This window comes from Anarhichas minor, unplaced genomic scaffold (genome assembly GCF_050575085.1).
Source record: "Anarhichas minor isolate MPS153535 unplaced genomic scaffold, ASM5057508v1 ptg000022l, whole genome shotgun sequence".
NCBI classification, from domain to species: domain Eukaryota; kingdom Metazoa; phylum Chordata; class Actinopteri; order Perciformes; family Anarhichadidae; genus Anarhichas; species Anarhichas minor.
This window is the reverse complement of record NW_027466468.1, coordinates 3219656-3238817: the sequence shown is the minus strand read 5'-3', so window position 1 is coordinate 3238817 and position 19162 is coordinate 3219656. Positions and strand designations below refer to the sequence as shown.

Sequence of the window (19162 nt, the reverse complement as noted above, 5' to 3'; positions counted from 1 at the left end):
TGAGGTCACAGTGACCTTTCACCACCAAATTCTACACAGTTCAACCATGCAAGTGGGTTTGTGCCAAATTTGAAGAAATGATCTCAAGGTGTTCCTGATTTATTGGGATTTAAAATAGGAATGGACCGGACGGACGGACAACCCAAAAACATAGTGCCACCAGCCGCGACTATTGCAGAATAAAAACATGTCAACGCTCAGAGACAGATGATCTGGACAAAGTCCACCATCCTGATGGTCTGAGGAAAGAAGCTTTTTCTGAATCTTCCTGTAAATGGATTACTGAGGAGTTTGCCTGATAACTGTATACAGTAACTGCCTTGTAATTGAGACATATGCCTTTAGGGTTAGGGTCCGTCCTAATACCCACACTTGAGGTCTTGAGCACTTAAGTACCCATTCATGCAACGCCAAGTAATAGACAAGTGTCTCCCAGGTTAGTAAAATGCCCATACTTTATGCACACTTTTCCAAATACTCTTGAGTGGTAATCAGAGCGAAGTGTGTCCCACAATTCAACATGGTCTGCTGCGCCACACTGGTCCAGTTGTTGATGGTTGTGCATCTGTGTGCTGGTTTTAGGACCCACATTAATCAACAGGCATGGTTTGTAAGGCATGAAGTTTGTAACACGTTGGATGTCTGCACACAAATGTTATGACAGAACCTCCACACATGGTTGTCATTTATTTTATATCATCTGTTCTTCTTGATGGGACTTTTAGCAGACAGAAACCATTCAATTCGACAGAGAAAATCACACCGAAACCGATCAACATGAAATCATGTTGTGTCTCTTTTATGTTCAATAGATGCACGTGCTGTTAACACTAGGAAAACAGGCCAAGGAATTGTTGCATTACGTATTATAGTTTTATGGATTTTATGGTTTTACGATTTCTTTACTTATTTTCATAATGCCTATCTTTTATAGTTTTTATCTCACAAGGCATGTGCAATATTGTTTATATCTTTCTTCCTTATTGTGTTATCTTCTTTGTCTTGTCTGATAAATGACTGTATCTTTTTGCTGTAGCACTATTGCCCAAGAAAAATTCCTCCCGGGAACAATGAAGTATGTCTTTAAACTCAAATGATACAAATATATTGTATCATGTCGAAAAGAGCAAAGCCCTCTGGGGAAGAGGAGGAAAAACAGGGAAAGCACAGAGGTAACGTGATGTTAGCAGTAGTTACCGTTGAAGCAGAGTGCTACTAGCTTACTTTGGCCAATAGCAACATTTGGTTTTTAATAAATAGAGTTAACAACAATTACTTCAACCTTAAACTCCCACCTACAACCTTGTTTTGAGGAATACAGTCAAGTGTGATCAGCATATCTTAAAGACATAACTTTATTGCAGTTTCAGTGTGAGTGCATGAACGAAATGATTGGTGGTGGAATTTGCTGTGATGCAACAGGCACCAGCTGAAACCTTGCCCTGGGGCTCCACATTGGTCAGGTCCGGGTCTGGGACTGAATGTTTGTAAGTAAGATACTGGGCCGAGGTGGATGGTGGACTTAGGCTCTCATCAACATCAGCTTCTCTCACCCAATGTTTTTTTTTTTTCCATTCGCCTTCACTGAAAAGCTGGAAAACCAGTGAGAAGAGATCTATTAAATGTTCAGGAGTGAGTTGCAAACATACAATATTTAATTATTGTCTTTGTAGAGCAGTTACAAAGTCCTACGGACCTATAACCTTGCCCCCTTTTTTCACCCGTAAAATATACAAGCAAGAAGGAGGGGGAGGGAGGAAAAGCAGAGAGGGAAGTCAGATAATGCATTTTCTCGTCAACTACTAGATAACAATAGTCAAATAAACAGGGTGGTTGGGATAGGATCAGCAGGTAGAGGTGGATTATTTGGTCCGTGGGGGTTCAGTGTGGTTTCAGTCAGAGAGAAGGCTCCCAGAGAGGAACTCACACATATCATTCATTGTATCCTGGTTTATATTCAACCTGTTGTTTGTTATCTCTGCCGGGTCATCACACAAGAAGCTGTTCAGGGAGAATTAACTATTTCATTAACAAATGGAGCCATGTTTGACTTCTGAATGGATGGATACAATAATATAACTTATTAAACCGCTCTGCAATAACTGAATGGCTTTTACACGCTTTTGTCTGTTCTCCATTAGTTGCCCAATTATACTTTTGACTGATAGAGGGACAAATTAACCCAAAGTCAGTTAATTGCAACTGTAATTCTATTTACTTAGAGCTTCATAAAACATTTGAGGGAAGACACTACAAACAAATAAGGTAAATATAGATACTTGTTCATTACTTACATTAGGACAATTCTTTTTTTTGTATTACAAGTTTTCTGAAATGTGAAGTTTAAATATGCTAATTAGGCATTATCTAATGGTAACTTTTGGTGAATTCAGGAGAAATATACAGAAAATAGACAAAGTAGTAAAAGAAACCCCCTAAATTTGTAATGAGATCCACGAGTCAGAATTTTTTTTTATTGAAGCAAAATAGCCCATAATATTCTAAAATATATTTATATTTTTTTAATTAAATATAACTTTTGATCAATCAATCCATGAATGCTTTTGAATTATTCAGTTACTCAACTATAATTTAAGACTATTAAATGCTGCAGTGGCTCAGTCCAGGCTACCCAGCATGGTAGTTACCCTCCTAAGTGTTATCAGTAAGTGGAAATGGTCCGTCTATTCAGGTGTAGACGAGGGTCGGCTGGGGTTGAAGACAGTTTACTGCTGTGGGTTAATCTGTACAATTAAACATTGACCTGGGTTATCTTCCTTGTCCGCCCACCTCATTGACTGACAACACACTCATAATGTGGGTCATTTCCCGTCTGCAAAGAGGAAAAGTTACATCATATATGTGATGTCTGAGACATAACGAAGCTAAATGCGTTTTGTAAACTTTCAATAATTACTGGGACATGCGTTAGACTTTAAAAAAAAGAAGAAGAACAAAAAGCCTCCTCATAACCTCAGAACAGGTGCATCTACAATTGTTTTGCCCCTCAAGGACTACAAATGAACTACAAGAAGCTTTTACAGCGCTCTGAAGTCAAAGGCTCGTGGGAGGAGGAGTTATGTAATAATACAAACATCAGAATTGTCCCGTTAGAGGACCCTCCTCCTCCTGAGACGTTACAATCACAGCGAGCTGCTTATAAAAACGGTGACACGTAGACTCCGACACACATCGCGCGCACCGCACTGACCCACTTGTTATTGGCCCACTGACTCGCTCTGACTCGCTCTCAAGGTCCGGCCGCGGACCCCCCCCTCTCTCTTCTGGACACGTTCACGGGACGCAGAATATGGGACAAGAAGCGAGGCCCAACTGGGACAACCCGGTCCAGTTCGTTCTGGCATGTGTCTCGTATGCAGTTGGACTGGGAAACGTGTGGCGTTTTCCGTACCTCTGTCAAATGCATGGTGGAGGTAAGTCACTGGTTCCAGACTGGAGACCGCTTGCATAATATAGGCCCAACACTGAACAATGACAGGACTGTGTCTTACAGTAGAGCAAACAATTAGCCTGTTCATACACACAAAATTAAAATGTTTTTTAAAATTAAAAAAAAAAAAGTATCTACAGTGTGTTTTGTCAGTGTGCATAATATCATGTTGTTTAAACTTCCCACACAAGGGTATTTCTGCCTTTTTCATTTTGCAAATTAAAAATAAATAAGATTTATTTCTGGCACAGGGGAACATTTTATTCACCGGTTTATTGACTTGTTGCCCTTCTGAGTCATGCAAAGTGCGCTGTTTCTGTATAATCAAAGGGTTCCACTCAATGAGTTACTGTGAATGACTTGTTGCAGGTTATAAACTATAGTAGAACCGGAATTAGTAGACATTTATACTGTATGTAGCTTATCAACAGACTTTACACTTCAACTGCTGCTGTAGCACCAGAGCGACGGGATAAGAAACAACGGGGAGATGTGATCCAGGGCAAACAGAAGTACGCAGCAAAGTGATACACACAATTACAATTTCATGGGTTTCTTCTTCTCTAACTGTCCTTGAGGACACAGCACAGAAAAGCAATTTGTTTTTCTGCTAACTTTATTTCTACTGTATGAATATGACATTTGTCAATGCGTTTAGAAATTACAGCGCAGTATAGTACTGCAAAGGGAAGAAATATCGATCTAGTTCATCTTTCAAACGTGGCTGTTCTATAAGAAGAAAGAGTCTGCTGTCTTCTTGCAATAACTACACCGATAATGCAATAGCTTATAATGCAATATTATTACATAATGTAATGTATTTCAATCTAATCAAGCTGGTCCCCTCCTTCAGTTAAAAGTTTGGATATTTCTCTGCAAAGAGGGCTAAATAAAACCGATCGCACAATTGCTCGCTGTAAATGGCAATGAATGCGCTTGTTTACACTATATAGATGTGAGGATATTATCGGCCCATGCTCTACCCAGTTCTTTTAAAACGTGACTTTGTTTCGTTAAAGCAGGATTTGCTCCAAATCACATCACACTTGTATTGCCATGTTTGATCGTTTTTACCCAACAAAAGTACAAAAGGTGTACAAGTAAAACTTTGCTCAGTTGCATCATACCGAGAGGGAAAACACACATGTACTGTATGTAAACACAGATATACTCCAGCACTTGTCGGTAACAAAAAACAGTTGTTTCTATATATAAAGATTTGTGTTTGAATGAGAACGAAGAGTTGATCTGTAATGTTTCTCCCTACTTCTCCTGTGTGGAGCGGTGAGGATGAAACAGTAGGTAAGAGTTACAGGGGCGTTGCCAGATCTCATAAAGCAGGTCGTAGTGTCCAGAGTAGATATGCAGTGTCATGACGGGAGAATTGTTCTGTCTTTATTGGGTCCTAAACAATGAGCACACATCTACTGTAATTACTCTCCTTAATGTGGAATTTTGGAGCAGGAAACCAGAGAGACGCGTGACAGCCTGCTCTCAATGTTTGACAACTCAATGATGATGGTTCACCAACTCCACCAAATGTAGTCAAAATCATTTATACTAAATATGATATTCCTATTCCAATGATGCTTTGATAGTGTGCCATTGGTTCAGATTTATGGGAGACACTGTTAAAAGCCAACAAAATAATTATCATTTTTAAATGACTCTTAATAACAAAAATGATGTCTATAGTGCTGTAGGGCTTTGATTTCAAGCTTTTTATTATATAGTGCACATGAACTTGAACTGGAAGTTGGGGGGAAAACGTCCAAAATCGGAGTTGGGTAGATGTCCAAATAAAAAGAAGAAATGAAACCTTCAGCAGTGGATCAATGCTGTTTCACAGGTTCATCATTTCTTGCTGTTTCAGTATGAAGTTTCCTGTATAAACAATGTAACTGTAATTCTTGAGTTATGGCCAAAAACATGTATTGTGTGGTTACAGTGACCTTTGACAACCACATTTTAAGTATGAAGAAATCTGCCCGAGGTGTTCCAGAGATATCACAAGAACAGGATGGACGTAAAGTCACAGTGACCTTTGACCTCCAAAAAACTAATTGGGTTATCCTTGAGTGGGTGTTTATACCAAAATGTTAAGAAATTCCCTCCAGGCATTCCTGACATATCACGTTGAACGAGTATGGACGGACAGACGGACAACCCGAAAAACATATTGCCTCCTGCCACGTCTATTGCCGCCTCACAGGCTTAAAATGACTGCTATAGATTGAATGTTTTAGCAGTTTCATCATTTTTTTGTTTTCATTATGCCACACCTCTTAATGCCACTAGTGTTATCTTTCAGTAAATCTGTGCTACCCTAACCCCTTCAAGAAACCAGAGGGACAAAATTCTTTGCTCCACATTTCCTGTTTAAAAAATGAAGGCCTAGACTAGCAGCAAAAGTCATGACGTTTAGGCTTTTACTGTTGTTGTTTTTACTACTATACTATATTTCCTCCTTCAGGGGGGTTCTTGATTCCATATTTGATCATGCTGGTTCTGGAGGGTATCCCCTTATTTTACTTGGAGCTTGCCATTGGTCAGAAGATGAGCCTGGGCAGCATCGGGGCGTGGACTGCCATCAGCCCTTATTTGGGAGGAGTAGGTAAGTGCTGACTGAACTGACTGACTGTACTGACTGTGCATCCATGCAGGTTTCAGGACAAAATCACTGCATGCAGACACAGTAGTGACGAGGGAGCGCCCTCACCTTTCTGGTTGGCAGATAAGAGAACAGCATGTTGGATCGGCATCATCCAATATACGATATAATGCTTCACACAATATTTGAAGCAATACTTTTCAACACTATTAGACGATGACACAATTCTGGCAACTCTTGACTTTGTTAGGCCTCGTTCACGGGACTTGGTTTTTACGACATAGAGCTTGTTGACTCACATGGATAAACTGACATGGAAGACTTATGGGTTAATAGCTAGTTGTAGAATAAGTAAAATGTGAAAAAAAAGTTATCCTATGTAATGATTTTGGATATTTCTTCTATAATTTTCTCGTTTTAGGTCTTGCTAGTGTTGTGACGTCCCTGTATCTGTGTCTCTATTACAACATCATCAATGCATGGAGTTTCTGGTACCTCTTTCATTCATTTCAAGTGAGCTGCTAATTAACAAACTACTGTAATTTTTTGTCATCAGCCGATACTATATATACATATATTTAAACTGTCGGATATTGCTTGGGCAGTGAGCTAACACGCCAATCTGTGTGAGCTAACACGCCAATTCTGTGTTCACTCCATTCTCAGTCAGTCCTGCCATGGGCAGAGTGCCCCCTCAATTCCAACCAGACAGGACCGATAGAGGAGTGTGAGAAGGGGACACCCACCCAGTACTTTTTCTACAGGGAAACGCTGAACATCTCTCCTTCTATTGAAGAGAATGGAGGCATTCATACAGGCCAGGCAATGTGCCTTCTGCTGGCCTGGATAATTACCTACCTGTTCATTGTCAAAGGAATAAAGTCAACAGGAAAGGTAAGAGTGCTCCAAGTCCCTCAGACTGCAAATATTGAAAGCATACACGCTGGGAGGTATTCCTTGTTGTACATGGTTTGGGTCTAGTCAGCCAATTGTAACTGACAACTTTTAAGATACAATTGGAAAAATCTACTTTTCACTGGTTGGCTAAAAACACAGAAGCCGACAGCACGTTAGCGCAGCATTCACTGCAGAGCCTGTTTGTTACCGTAACCCACTGACAATGTTATCTTCGCTTCACTTGTTCAACTAACACTAGCAGTTTTGATAGCTGACACTCGACTGTCCTACTGTTATTACACACATGTGAACTAACCACAGACACAGTGAGTGGATATTTGGCGTTATTTTTGGCATAAAGAAAAACTAATTTTGTGGCCTGTACAATCATAGGGAAACACTGCATTCGGTTTAAAGAAACAGGTGTCTTCTGTTTAATTTAATTTACTTAATCTTGTCAGTATCAACATTACTCATTGTCGGAAAATAACGGCACATTAATTAGCTAACCACAGTCAACAGTTAGTTTAGTATAAAGCACCAATGAGGACTTGGATCTTAAATGCAGAGTGATGAAATCTCCACATTATCAAAATGAACACAATGACTGCAGCTGTAACAACTGTAATGTCACTGTAATATGTTGGAATCACAAAGGAACCAAATATATTCATACATGTTTGTTAGCCATATGAAAGATCTTTGCCCATGCAATCACATACAAGTACAGGAAATAACAATTTACATATTTGTTAGACCTGTAGACCAAAACTGGCTCACTGAAAAAGTTACATTTAAAGAATTGTGTAGCATGCAAGTGTTAGACCAGAGTAGTGGGATGATAGTGGGGGATATGATGATAAGTTGTCCAACAAGCCACCCCCCTTTTCCCACGCATTCACTCCCACGTTTGAACTCTGACCCTAACTTTGCTGTTTGTCTCCACCTGTAGGTGGTGTACTTCACAGCCATATTTCCATATGTGGTCCTCTTTATCTACCTGATCCGGGGCTTCACTCTGCATGGCGCCCTCAACGGTGTCGCGTACATGTTCACACCGAAGGTAAGGCTATGTTGGAAATTGGACAATAGCCATACTGCCATTGAAGCCGAGAGATGTTATCTAACAAAATAGAGTCACTATTGCGTATCAATAGTAGTACAAATTGTGAGATATGTATTCCTTATGTATTGTCATACCAAGGACAAGGACAATACTCGATACTTGATAGTGCCCATGGTACAGGCCAGACAATCAATAAAATATGACTTCTTAAAATGTAAGGTGTAATGTTTTGTTCTAATGTGTGCTTTGTATGTGTGTGGTCGCAACTGTGCCCATATGTGCATATGCGTCTGTCTGCTTTCAGTTGGAACAGCTTGCCAACCCTACTACATGGATCAACGCGGCCACTCAGATCTTTTTCTCTCTGGGTCTGGGTTTTGGGACGCTCATAGCATTTGCCAGCTACAACGAGTACCACAACAACTTTGAGCGCCAGGCCATCATTGTTTCCTTCATCAACTGTGGAACCTCCATCTTTGCCAGCATTGTCACCTTTTCCATCTATGGGTTCAAAGCCACCGTCAACTACGAGAACTGCTTGGAGAGGTGTGTGTGTGTGTGTTTTTTCCTGACGTGTATATGTGAGTTCACCCTGACAACTGTTTACATGTGTGTGCCTTAAAACAATATGCAAAGGCTGTGCGTATGTGCACACTATAGCTGGAGGTAATTTCATGGTTTAATTTTTTGGGTTCCTTGGATTATTTTTTTTTTGTATTAATGCAATTAAAATGTGAATTTTTCTTCTTATGTGGATCACTTGCATGAGGTTACTGATGGATGCAGGTGAATGTCAGATGGAAATTATGCCAGAGGGTAACTTAGACCAGTAGGCAGAGCGATGGGGACGGAAGGATACAGGAGCCCACTAGAGGGGATAAAATGTTTAGTTACTTCTTGGCAGAATTGATCCACCTGTGTGCGGTGCCAAGTGGTGTGGATGTCACCACGGGTGTGCTGAGTGAAAAATATTTCATATTTAGTGAATACCATTCTAAGCATCCTATGGCTGCACGGGGCTTAGCGTGATATGGAAACACCTTAATGACATTTGGAAGTGTTGTACAGGCCATACAGGATTTACTGATTATCCATCCATCCATCCATTTTCCTCCGCTTATCCGGGGTCAGGTCGCGGTGGCAGCAGGCCAAGCAGGCTGACCCAGACTTCCCTCTCACCGGCAACATGTTGCAGCTCATTCTGGGGGATCCCGAGGCCTTCCCAGGCCAGCTGGGAGATGTAATCCCTCCAGCGTGTTCTGGGTCTTCCCAGGAAAACCTCCAGTGGGAGGCGTCCAGGAGGCATCCTAATTAAATGCCCGAACCACCTCAGCTGACTCCTTTCGACGCGAAGGAGTAGCGGCTCGACTCCAAGCTCCCTCCTGATGACCGAGCTCCTTACCCTATCTCTAAGGCTGAGCCCGGCCACCCTACGGAGGAAGCTCATTTCGGCCGCTTGTAGCCGCGACCTTGTCCTTTCGGTCACGACCCAGAGTTCGTGACCATAGGTGAGGGTAGGAACGTAGACCGAGTGGTAAATTGAGAGCTTTGCCTTCCGGCTCAGCTCCCTCTTCACCAAGACGGTCCGGTGCAGCGCCTGCTTTACTGCTGCAGCCGCACCGATCCGCCTGTCGATCTCCCGCTCCGTCTTACCCTCACTCGTGAACAAGACCCCGAGATACTTGAACTCCTTTGCTTGAGGTAGGCACTCCGTCCCCACCTGGAGGGAGCAATCCACCGGTTTCTGGCAGAGCACCAGGGCCTCAGATTTGGAGGTGCTAACTCTCATCCCCGCCGCTTCACACTCGGCTGCAAACCGCCCCAGTGAATGCTGGAGGTCACGATCCGAGGAGGCTAACAGGACCACATCATCTGCAAACAGCAGAGAGGCGATCCCGAGACCCCCGAACCTGACGTTCTCCGCCCCCAGGCTGCGCCTAGATATCCTGTCCATGAAAGTCACAAACAGGACCGGTGACAAAGGGCAGCCCTGGCGGAGGCCAACAATTTACTGATTAATACGATTTATTAAGATTTATTTAGAAAAATATTCAATGCCATACTGCTGGACCAGATGAGAGATGAGGGACAATTGTGTTGTTCTGGAAGAGGTGTTTAAGATGTGGGATGCATCATTGATTTTGAGAGGTGATTCTGTGAAATCTCCACCAAGCTGTCAGAGTCAAAACCTTTGTTGAGCTCGCCAAACAACGGTGGTTTTAGATATAAGACTGATGAATGGGAGGTCTGCAAGCTCTAATACATTGTAGCTGATTAGAGAGAAAGTAATGGAGAAAAAAGTTGGGGGCTTCAAGATCTTCTTGTTCTTCTCATAATTGAGAGTGGGAGTAAGTTACTTAATTGTTATATCCATGTCAGACCCATTGATACAAGTCCACTATCCATCTGTATCACTGTTTGAGGATACTTCAATTTGCAGTGTAGTTCATGAACTCAACTGATCAACCTAGAAAATATACTGAATTACATCCAACAAGAAAAGTTTAAGTTTCACATCTCTGTCCATATTCGTGCTCCCTTCCTCTTGATCACCCACACTTGGACTCTTTTCAGTCCATTCTCAGTGGGATAGTAGTCTGCTGAGTATTTCTTTGATTATTGGATCTTCCAGTCTAGCTCCTCTCAGTCATTCTCCCACCTTGCCTATGCTCCCTGCTGCCAAATGTCCACCATCCTGCTGTTCTGTTCCAACAGCCCACACCTCCTCCAGGACTGGTCGGCGTCTGTCCCAGGCTTTCAATTAGCGCGGTACACCTGACTTGTCCACAGTGGTGAGTGAGGTCTCAAACTCCCTGTTGGTTGCTCGGATAGTAGCTGTATTCCTGAGGCTACAGTTGAAGACTTTGCCCAAGCTCTCAACTGGTTTCTCTTTGATGGAGAGATGGAACTTTGTAGCTCCTCCTTGCCCAGGCGGTGTGCTTTTCCAGCCTCTGGAGGATCCACCTGCTGGCCTGTACTGATTTTGTGGTGACAGTGAGGTCATCCATGAAGGCTCTGAAGGGGGGCTGCCACAAACTGGACTCGGTCAGGGTCCAGTTTGTGGGGTCTGCACCAAGGCAAAGTGCAGACCCCTGCACTTTGCCTTGGTTGCCTTGACCGACATGGTAAGGGAAAGGGCAAAAAGAATAACAGAGATTGTGCACTCTGTTATGATGCCCTTATCCAGCCGATGCTAGACTTATGTCATAGATCCAGATGTGGAGCTAAGATGTAAGTTACCATAGTGGTTGAGGATGAGGTCCTTTGATCTTGCTGGGAACATGGTAATGGTCCAGGGCCTCCTCAATCAGCTTGTGGAATATTGACCTGTATGCATTGACGAGATCTAGCCAAAGCATTACCAGGTCTCCCTTCCCAGCATAGGCTTCCCTGATCAGCTGAGTGACCACTCTGGTGTGTTTTAGGCACTCCAAGGATTCTGCCTTTCTGTGCTGTTGTGTAGATGTGTTGTTGTTCAGGATACTGAAGATGGTTTTTACTCTCCACGCTGAGCAGTGGGATAGATCTGAACATCTCCAGGTTTATGGGAATGCAGAATCCTTCAGCCTGCCTCCACTGGTTCGCAACTGTTCCCCTGTGCCTTATGACCTGCAAGATCTTCCAGAGTATTCAAAAGAGCTTCAAGCAGCGCTTGAACACCTTATAGGATACTCCACAGGGTCTGGCTTTGGTTGTGGTGACTACCCCCTGGACTTCCTTACAGGTGGGGGTGGGTTCCTAAGGACTATGTAGGGGCCCAACTCTTGTTCTCCTGCTGGGTCACTCGAGGGAAGTGGTCAATCTCTTCTTTTGAACAGGCAAGGCAGCTGCTGTATTTATGTCCATATAGTCATTTTATGAACCCAAACGAGTTAGCTATAACGGCAGTCCGCTCCTTGGGTCTCTCTCTCCTCGGTTTCCTGTGCCTGCTTCTTTCTTCTTTTCCATTTTGTCTTTCCTCCTCGGTTGCTGCCTTGAATTGCCAGGTGAGGGTCCAAAGCTCTCGACGCAGGTGGTGGATCTGGGCTGCCCTATTGCTAATGGTGTACTAAGATCTCGGCAGTCTTCTCTTCTGCAACACCAAACCTCTCTGCGGAGTAACTGACAATGATTGTAGTCACTGATGAATGATTGTCTGAAACCATCTGTCAGCGTCTCCCTTGCCTGATGTTTTAGTAATTTTTGGCTGCATTCTCATCAAACTGGAGCCACGCTCTCTGATGGCTCGCTGGAGGTCATTTGAGCCGGCACTGTTGAACTACTTTGTTTGGAGCAGAAGTTTCCGCCGTTTGGAGGTTTTGGGCAATGTGGTTTGCAGGACTCTGGTCCTGGATCCTCCTACGTCTCATCGTGTGCTGCGTTGCTCTCTCTGGCTCCAAGCATTTAATTCTGGCCTGATGGATTTTAAGGCAGCACTTGTTCTTGCAGACCTTGCCGCAAATGCATCTTTCACTCATTGTCAATTCTCCATTTGCCATGGTCATCGTCCTTAGGTCCGTCCAATGTGCTCACCCCCCCCCCTCCTTTTGGACTTCCCTGGGGGCATGTCTCTGTGTACCTTCCTTTGGTTCTTCTTCACAGAAGATGCAGGTTGGGCAAAAGATAGCAAGTGGACATTGAGTTAAGACATTTTTGGCATATTGTTTACTTCAAGGTGCAGTATTAGCAAAGGCTTATATACAAACATAATTTGTAGGACACAGGGTTGATGTGATACTGAAATATACTCAACAAGTAGTGAAGGACACTGCTGGCGCTTAACATTCTGGGTGATGGTCAGGATGAAGACAGTGTACTCTTCATGTAACGGCCCTTTTTATCCCCTCTTCCAGGACACGCGTACTACTGCTGAATACATTTGATCTAACAGAGGACAGCATCAACATGGACAATGTCTTTGAGTGGATCGAGAAGCTGAACACAACATACCCAGCGCAGTTTGCTGAAATCGCCAACAAACTGGAAGGCTGTAACCTGGAGAGCGAGCTAGACACTGTATGTTCCCCATCATTTCAATTTGTCTTAATATGTGTAATTATTAATATATTGAGAATACAATTGATTCACACATATTGCTAGACACAAAAACATGTCAAAAGAAAAACAAAAGAACAGTGCAATCAATGGCAATAAGTTTCCACCTAATTATTGTAAAAATATAGCACCTGCAGTATAAAGATTGCGCTGCTTTTGCTGCCGCTAAACCTTGACAAATGAAACAGAAAACCCTACAATACTCAAAGCTCCTGCAAACGGTGAAATGTACCCCTAACTGTGCTGCCAAGCAAACAGCTCCTCGTGCTCCTGTGTTATTTGCAAATATTTAAATTATGTAATATTCATATAGTTTGCGCAAAATTGTATATTCGTTTGGCCACTTGAAGGCAGCAGAGACAAGTTGTGAGCACAGCAATCGACATATCCTCACCTTTTAAGTCGATATTGCAAATTTGTTAGCAAACAGTTGCTTATTTCCATATCCTGCAGTTACAGAGCAACATTATCATTCATTTGTAGCTGTGTTTCGATCCACCTGACGATTGGACTGTAATGAACCTATTTTAGCTCTGTTTTTGATCTCTACCAACTCCTGAGTCTCTTTAGCTGCTAACTGCTCCACTATGTTCATCGGCTTGTCTCCGATTGTGTCTGATTGCTGTTTGCTGCTGAGCAGGTAGTGTACAGCGAGAGCTTTTTCTCTGAAAACAGCAGCCATGTGCAGCTAAAAACAGCACCATGAGAGCGGCGAAAGTGAATCTGAACGGTAAATTTGTGGGCCGGACAGCTGAACGATTCACTGAAACAATTTATAAAGCTCTGTAGAGCCGAGGGGAGCAGCAGGTTTATAATTACTAAGAGCGACCCCTTGCACATTGTCACATGGTTTTCACATTGTTACAGTAGAAATACTGATTCTACCCAATTTAATATTGCGTATACGTTAAGGTGAGTGGGTGAAGACAGTTTAATATTGTTTAAGGCTTTGATAGGGACAAATGATTATCGATAATGATAAACACTTCCTCTGTGATGATGGGGGTCCTGTATGATTAGTGCATCAATTGTATAAAGACAGAACAAGAATTATTAGATATCTTTGAATTGTTGGAAATCCTTTTAAAAGAGTGAAGGAGAGACGTTTTTGAAATTGGGTGCGCAAAACAAGATATGGATTTTCTTTTAAATATTGCAATAACAGTTGAAGAAGAAACCATGTAAAGCAAGAGGCAGAGAGACTGATTAGTCCCGGTGGACAAAATGTAATGCTGCCACAAGACCTGGTGGGTTTTGAGCAATGTGTGCTAACTAAAGACCTTATTGCTTCTACTTCGTAGAGCAAAAGTCATCTGAATGTAGCAACGTTCTCTGAGCCCAATTCAGAATCCATTCCAGTCATAAACTGTTCGTCTCTCTCTTCTGTTTCAGGCAGTGGAGGGGACAGGTCTGGCCTTCATTGTGTACAGTGAGGCCATTAAGAACATGCCAGTGTCTCAGCTGTGGTCGGTGCTGTACTTCTTCATGCTCCTGCTGTTGGGAATGGGCAGCATGCTGGGCAACGTCACCGCCATCATCACCCCGCTGCGGGACTTCAAGTTCACGTCCCACATCAGCGACGAGTTGCTCAACGGTAAGATCCAGGCTGATGTTGATGGAAAATGTTGCCACGGTCAGCCTTTGTGTCCGTCAGTCCCAAAAAGCCAATCGCCATATTGGTGCGTTTTGGCGGATCAACAAGTACTCCGATCATTTACTCGAGTAAAAGTAGTAATACTAGAAATACTCTGATACAGGTAAAAGTCCGGCATTCAAAATCGTACTTAAGTAAAAGTACATAAGTAATGTCATCAAAATTGATTTAAAGTACCAAAAGGGAAAGTATTCATTATGCAGAATGGCTTCTTTCAGAATACTATTTATCATAGGATTATAATAATTAATGCATAACTGTATTCATCATTTTAAAGATGCAGCTGGTAAAGGTGGAGCGAAATTTAATTACTTTTTTAATTTCTCCCCAGGGGTCAATAAAGGTTTCCCTATAATAATACATCATAATTTATGAGTTGATCATATTTTGTATTTAAAAAATCACATAATATAAAAACAAATTTAAGTCTGTTCAAAGTAGCAGAAAATGAAAAGTAGAAGTACATTATAATTGTACTTAAATATTGACTTGAGTAAATGTTACTTTCAGCCGCTGGTGCTGATCATACTGGTTGTGGTTACAGACAAAGTACTCTACATTATATACATACACTTGTTTACATCCCTTCATATACACATGTCTGCTGCAACATAGTATGTGTTGCTATGCAGCGAATGTTAAAACGTCCTGTGCCCTGTGTTTCGCTCGCAGGTATAGTGTGTGTCTTTTGTCTGCTGCTCGGCCTGGGCTTCACCACCACGTCAGGGAATTACTGGTTTGTCATGTTCAACGACTATGGAGCCAATTTCTCCCTGCTCTTCGTCGTCCTCATCGAGGTCATAGCCGTCAGTTACATCTATGGGATTAAAAGGTTTGTGTGTTTGTGTGCGGCGGCACCAACGTTGCCAGATGTACGATCATCATCGTATTTGTACGATCATTCATTTTGTGCACTGCACGACATATGATCAATAATGCCAAAAGTGCCTCAATTTCACCATTTTGTGACGCTTACAATTAGTAGTTGGTTTTAGTCTGAGCTATTTCATTTGAATTAATTTCAGGACAGCAAACATTGCTACGTCAAGGCAATGTGGGTAGATTTGCAAAATTACAAATGTACACCTAGTTTTTCTCAAGGTTATGACTTGTGTACGATAATCTTAAACCTCTGGTTAGATAGTTTAACATTTCCCACATTTGTGTGCCTTCAGTTGGCTCCACTAGTGGCTAGTATGTGAATTGAATACGTTATCTTCTTATTTTAGGTTTGAGAAAGACATAGAAGACATGCTGGGTCATCGTCCCAACTGGTACTGGAAGATCATGTGGGCAGGAGTCAGTCCCCTTCTCCTTATCACCCTCTTCATCATCTACATCGTCAACTACATCCAAGGAGGGACACCCACCTACCAGGCATGGAACAAAGAGCTGGTGAGCTGTGGCTTTTTTCTCCTCCTTTACTGATGTCTTTTATGTATTACTTTTTATCTTTCTATCTTATCCATTTCTATCTCCAAGCTGGTTCACATGTGTGCATGTGGAGGGGTTAAATTGGGCCGGAGAAAGCCGGAGGACAGATCCGCCTCCTTCTGATGTCCAAATTGCGATCGCACAGCTGTGTCTCCTTCAATATCATATTAAATCATATCTCATGTTATCACCCCACCTAAACAAATGTCATTACAAATAAGACCACGCCACCAAGCCACTTCTTAATGAAGAACTACTACGACTACTACTTATAAATATTATAAGGGCCAGGGCTTCTCGACCTTTTGGAACTTGTAAAAGGCCCAATTCTGATTGTTAAAAAGATTCCGAAGGCCACCTTTCCAAATAAATGAGAAAAAGAACACAACATGACAAAAAAGAGAAAAACTAAATATAAATCATTTACCATGCAATAAGGATGCTACTCTTACTTTGCTGGTGTCATTTTACACCACGTTGTCTGGTACTGACTGCGGCGTAAAAGCATACATGTGAATATGCTACGTTCAGAGCTGGTGATGTAGTATGAAAAGTGAGGATAGCTACTTATGGTGGGTGGGTCAAACAAACACAGGACTTTCAACCAGGAGACCGGCGTTTGTGTTGTTGAGTTGTTTTGAGTTACGTCACAGATGCTTGTGACGTACTTTCCATACTTATGTTAAGTTACTAAGTAACAACGTGGCGTAAAATGACACGCCAAAAGCCTAAAATGTGTTAACTAGTCAGCTGTAAAACATAATCTAAATTGACTTACTAATTTGAATGCAGGTCTAAAGTGTGCCTTATAAAATAAGATTAGCCTTTATTGCCTTTAAAAAGCACAGTATGCTTGGGGGCGGGACTACCTTGTGATTGACATGACGTTGTCCGGTCTGGAAGTTGTCCGTGTTTTTGTCTTAGAACTTGAACCCTTTACAGTGTGTTTTCATGCGGATGATATTATTGGTTTAGAATCTTCCTCAATCACTAAAAAGTATTTTGATGCACATATCAACGGGTAGCAAACTGGAAAAACTCAACATAAATAAAAGGTGTTTAGTGTTTCAGATAAATCTGTCTGCAGTGGTGTAATGTAGTCACGACGGGTCCAAGAGCACGCTGTTATGATGGGCACAGCCCGCTTGCATGCACACACACACACACACACACTTTTCCTACAGCCTCTTATGTTTGAAAGGCACAACTGCTCGCTCGGTTTGACAGATTTTGCGCCCTAAACTAGCTACAGTGTATCTTAGCGTCTCGTCACATGTTTAAATAGAGACTTGACCTTGTACATCAATATTCATACTACCCAGCAATCATGATTGCATATATGGAAAAATACCAAAGAAAATTAGAAACTATTAATTTAATTTAATAGCTTTTTTAAATACTTTTTGTAGTTTATAAAAATGACTGTAATTAACTAACGTGTCAAGTCAAAGTGCTAAATGTAGCTGTGGTTTCCTCAGGGCAAGTCGGTGGTGATGGAGTATCCCGTCTTCGGCCAAGTCTTCATCGGGCTGCTAATGGTGTCGTCGGTCAGCTGTGTCCCCCTCACAGCTCTGTATGTCTACTGCAGGGAGAGGAAACATGGAAACCATCACATGAGGCAGCGCACTGTCAACACGGTATCTACTTAGTGCCCAGATGATACACCGGGGGGTTGATCACCTTCCTTCCTAGGCACTTCCATACATCTGTCCCTTCAGCTGAACGCAGCGACGACACGCAGCGTCACCGATTGGTGTTGGGTACATTCAGGTGAATGTATTACTGTACAGTTTCCATCAGTATTAAAGTCAAACTTCTGAGCCAGATTCCAATCAATACTCTGTGCACTTAAAGAGAAGTTCAAGTTGTATTTGCAACATTATATTACAGTTTGTTTGATTGCCAAACGTTTAGAGCAAATGTAGTTGAATGTAGGACGATATGTAGCTTACTCAGAGGGTTATATGTTTGAGTATGGTATTCTTTTTTTTCATGTCTTATACGTTGCAAAAATGTCATGTTATTCATATTCAGCCATAGATATTAATGTCTCAACGGAGTGAACTAATTCAGGGTCAAATCAAGTTTATTTGTAGAGATGCACATTCCCGAATGGGATTAAAGTCCAGCGATAGGATTATAGAAAGTTCAGCATTACTGCCACTAGTAGTTAATGCTGTTTTTGAGAGTCATTATTGTTGAAATATGAAAGAAGGGGCCATTTACATCACTAGTACCAAAATATGACTTTTTTATTTTAATGTAGTGCTTAAAAAATATCACTCCACTTTGGCTGAAAAGTTGAAATTCTTTGAAGATTATAACCTGTTGGACTCAATAATAGACCGAGTAGTCAACTAATAATAGCTTGTATTGAGTTTTCTGGTAAACGGATTTACACATGTGCTCCAATGTAAGAAGGTTGTACAAATTGTCTGTTTTTCCTATATATTTAGTATTTGTTGAGAAGTAGCTTTCTATCTGTCCTGTCCTGAAAGGGCTGGATATGCTATGAGACCTTATCTGTAATGTGTGTGAAACGGAGAGCAGATAAAGTCACGTGTATTAACCAGTAATAGATCTACTGTGGTAAATATAGTTTGAATACTTAAGTATTTGCCTTGCACAGCCTCAAATATGTAAAATGTGTACATACTGTAGACACGTGTGTCATCTAATGGTCTAATGATTGGAATGCTTCAGAAATATGTGATTTATTTTCTTCTTTTTGTGCAATTGGCTAAATGAAGTGAGTTAGTAGTAACTGACTGTCATAGACGATGAACTAACTAGTTTGATGTTAATTAAAATGTAATCAAAAGTGCCATTAACATACATCATGTCATGAGTAGTATTCTAATCATTTATTGATCTTTCTGCTCTTAACTTTTATGTTGAATGGCGGAAGATACATTTTTTATTAAAGACAAATGTTGATGTTAATAATGGACATGTAGTCTCTGTGTGTGAGTGAATGTGTGTGTGTGTGTGTGTGTCTGTCTCTAATGCAAACAA

At 41.7% G+C, this 19162-nt stretch overlaps 1 protein-coding gene across 1 annotated transcript; it reads left to right on the top strand.

The window, feature by feature from the left end:
- Window positions 1-3310: 3310 nt before the first annotated feature.
- Window positions 3311-17796, top strand: slc6a20 (solute carrier family 6 member 20). Its single transcript, XM_076096491.1, has 11 exons — window positions 3311-3434; window positions 5925-6065; window positions 6484-6575; window positions 6729-6956; window positions 7912-8022; window positions 8330-8571; window positions 12858-13020; window positions 14452-14653; window positions 15386-15545; window positions 15943-16108; window positions 17626-17796. Exons 1-11 carry the CDS (start codon window positions 3311-3313, stop codon window positions 17794-17796), a joined length of 1800 nt encoding a protein of 599 aa, XP_075952606.1.
- The last annotated feature ends 1366 nt before the right edge of the window (window positions 17797-19162 follow it).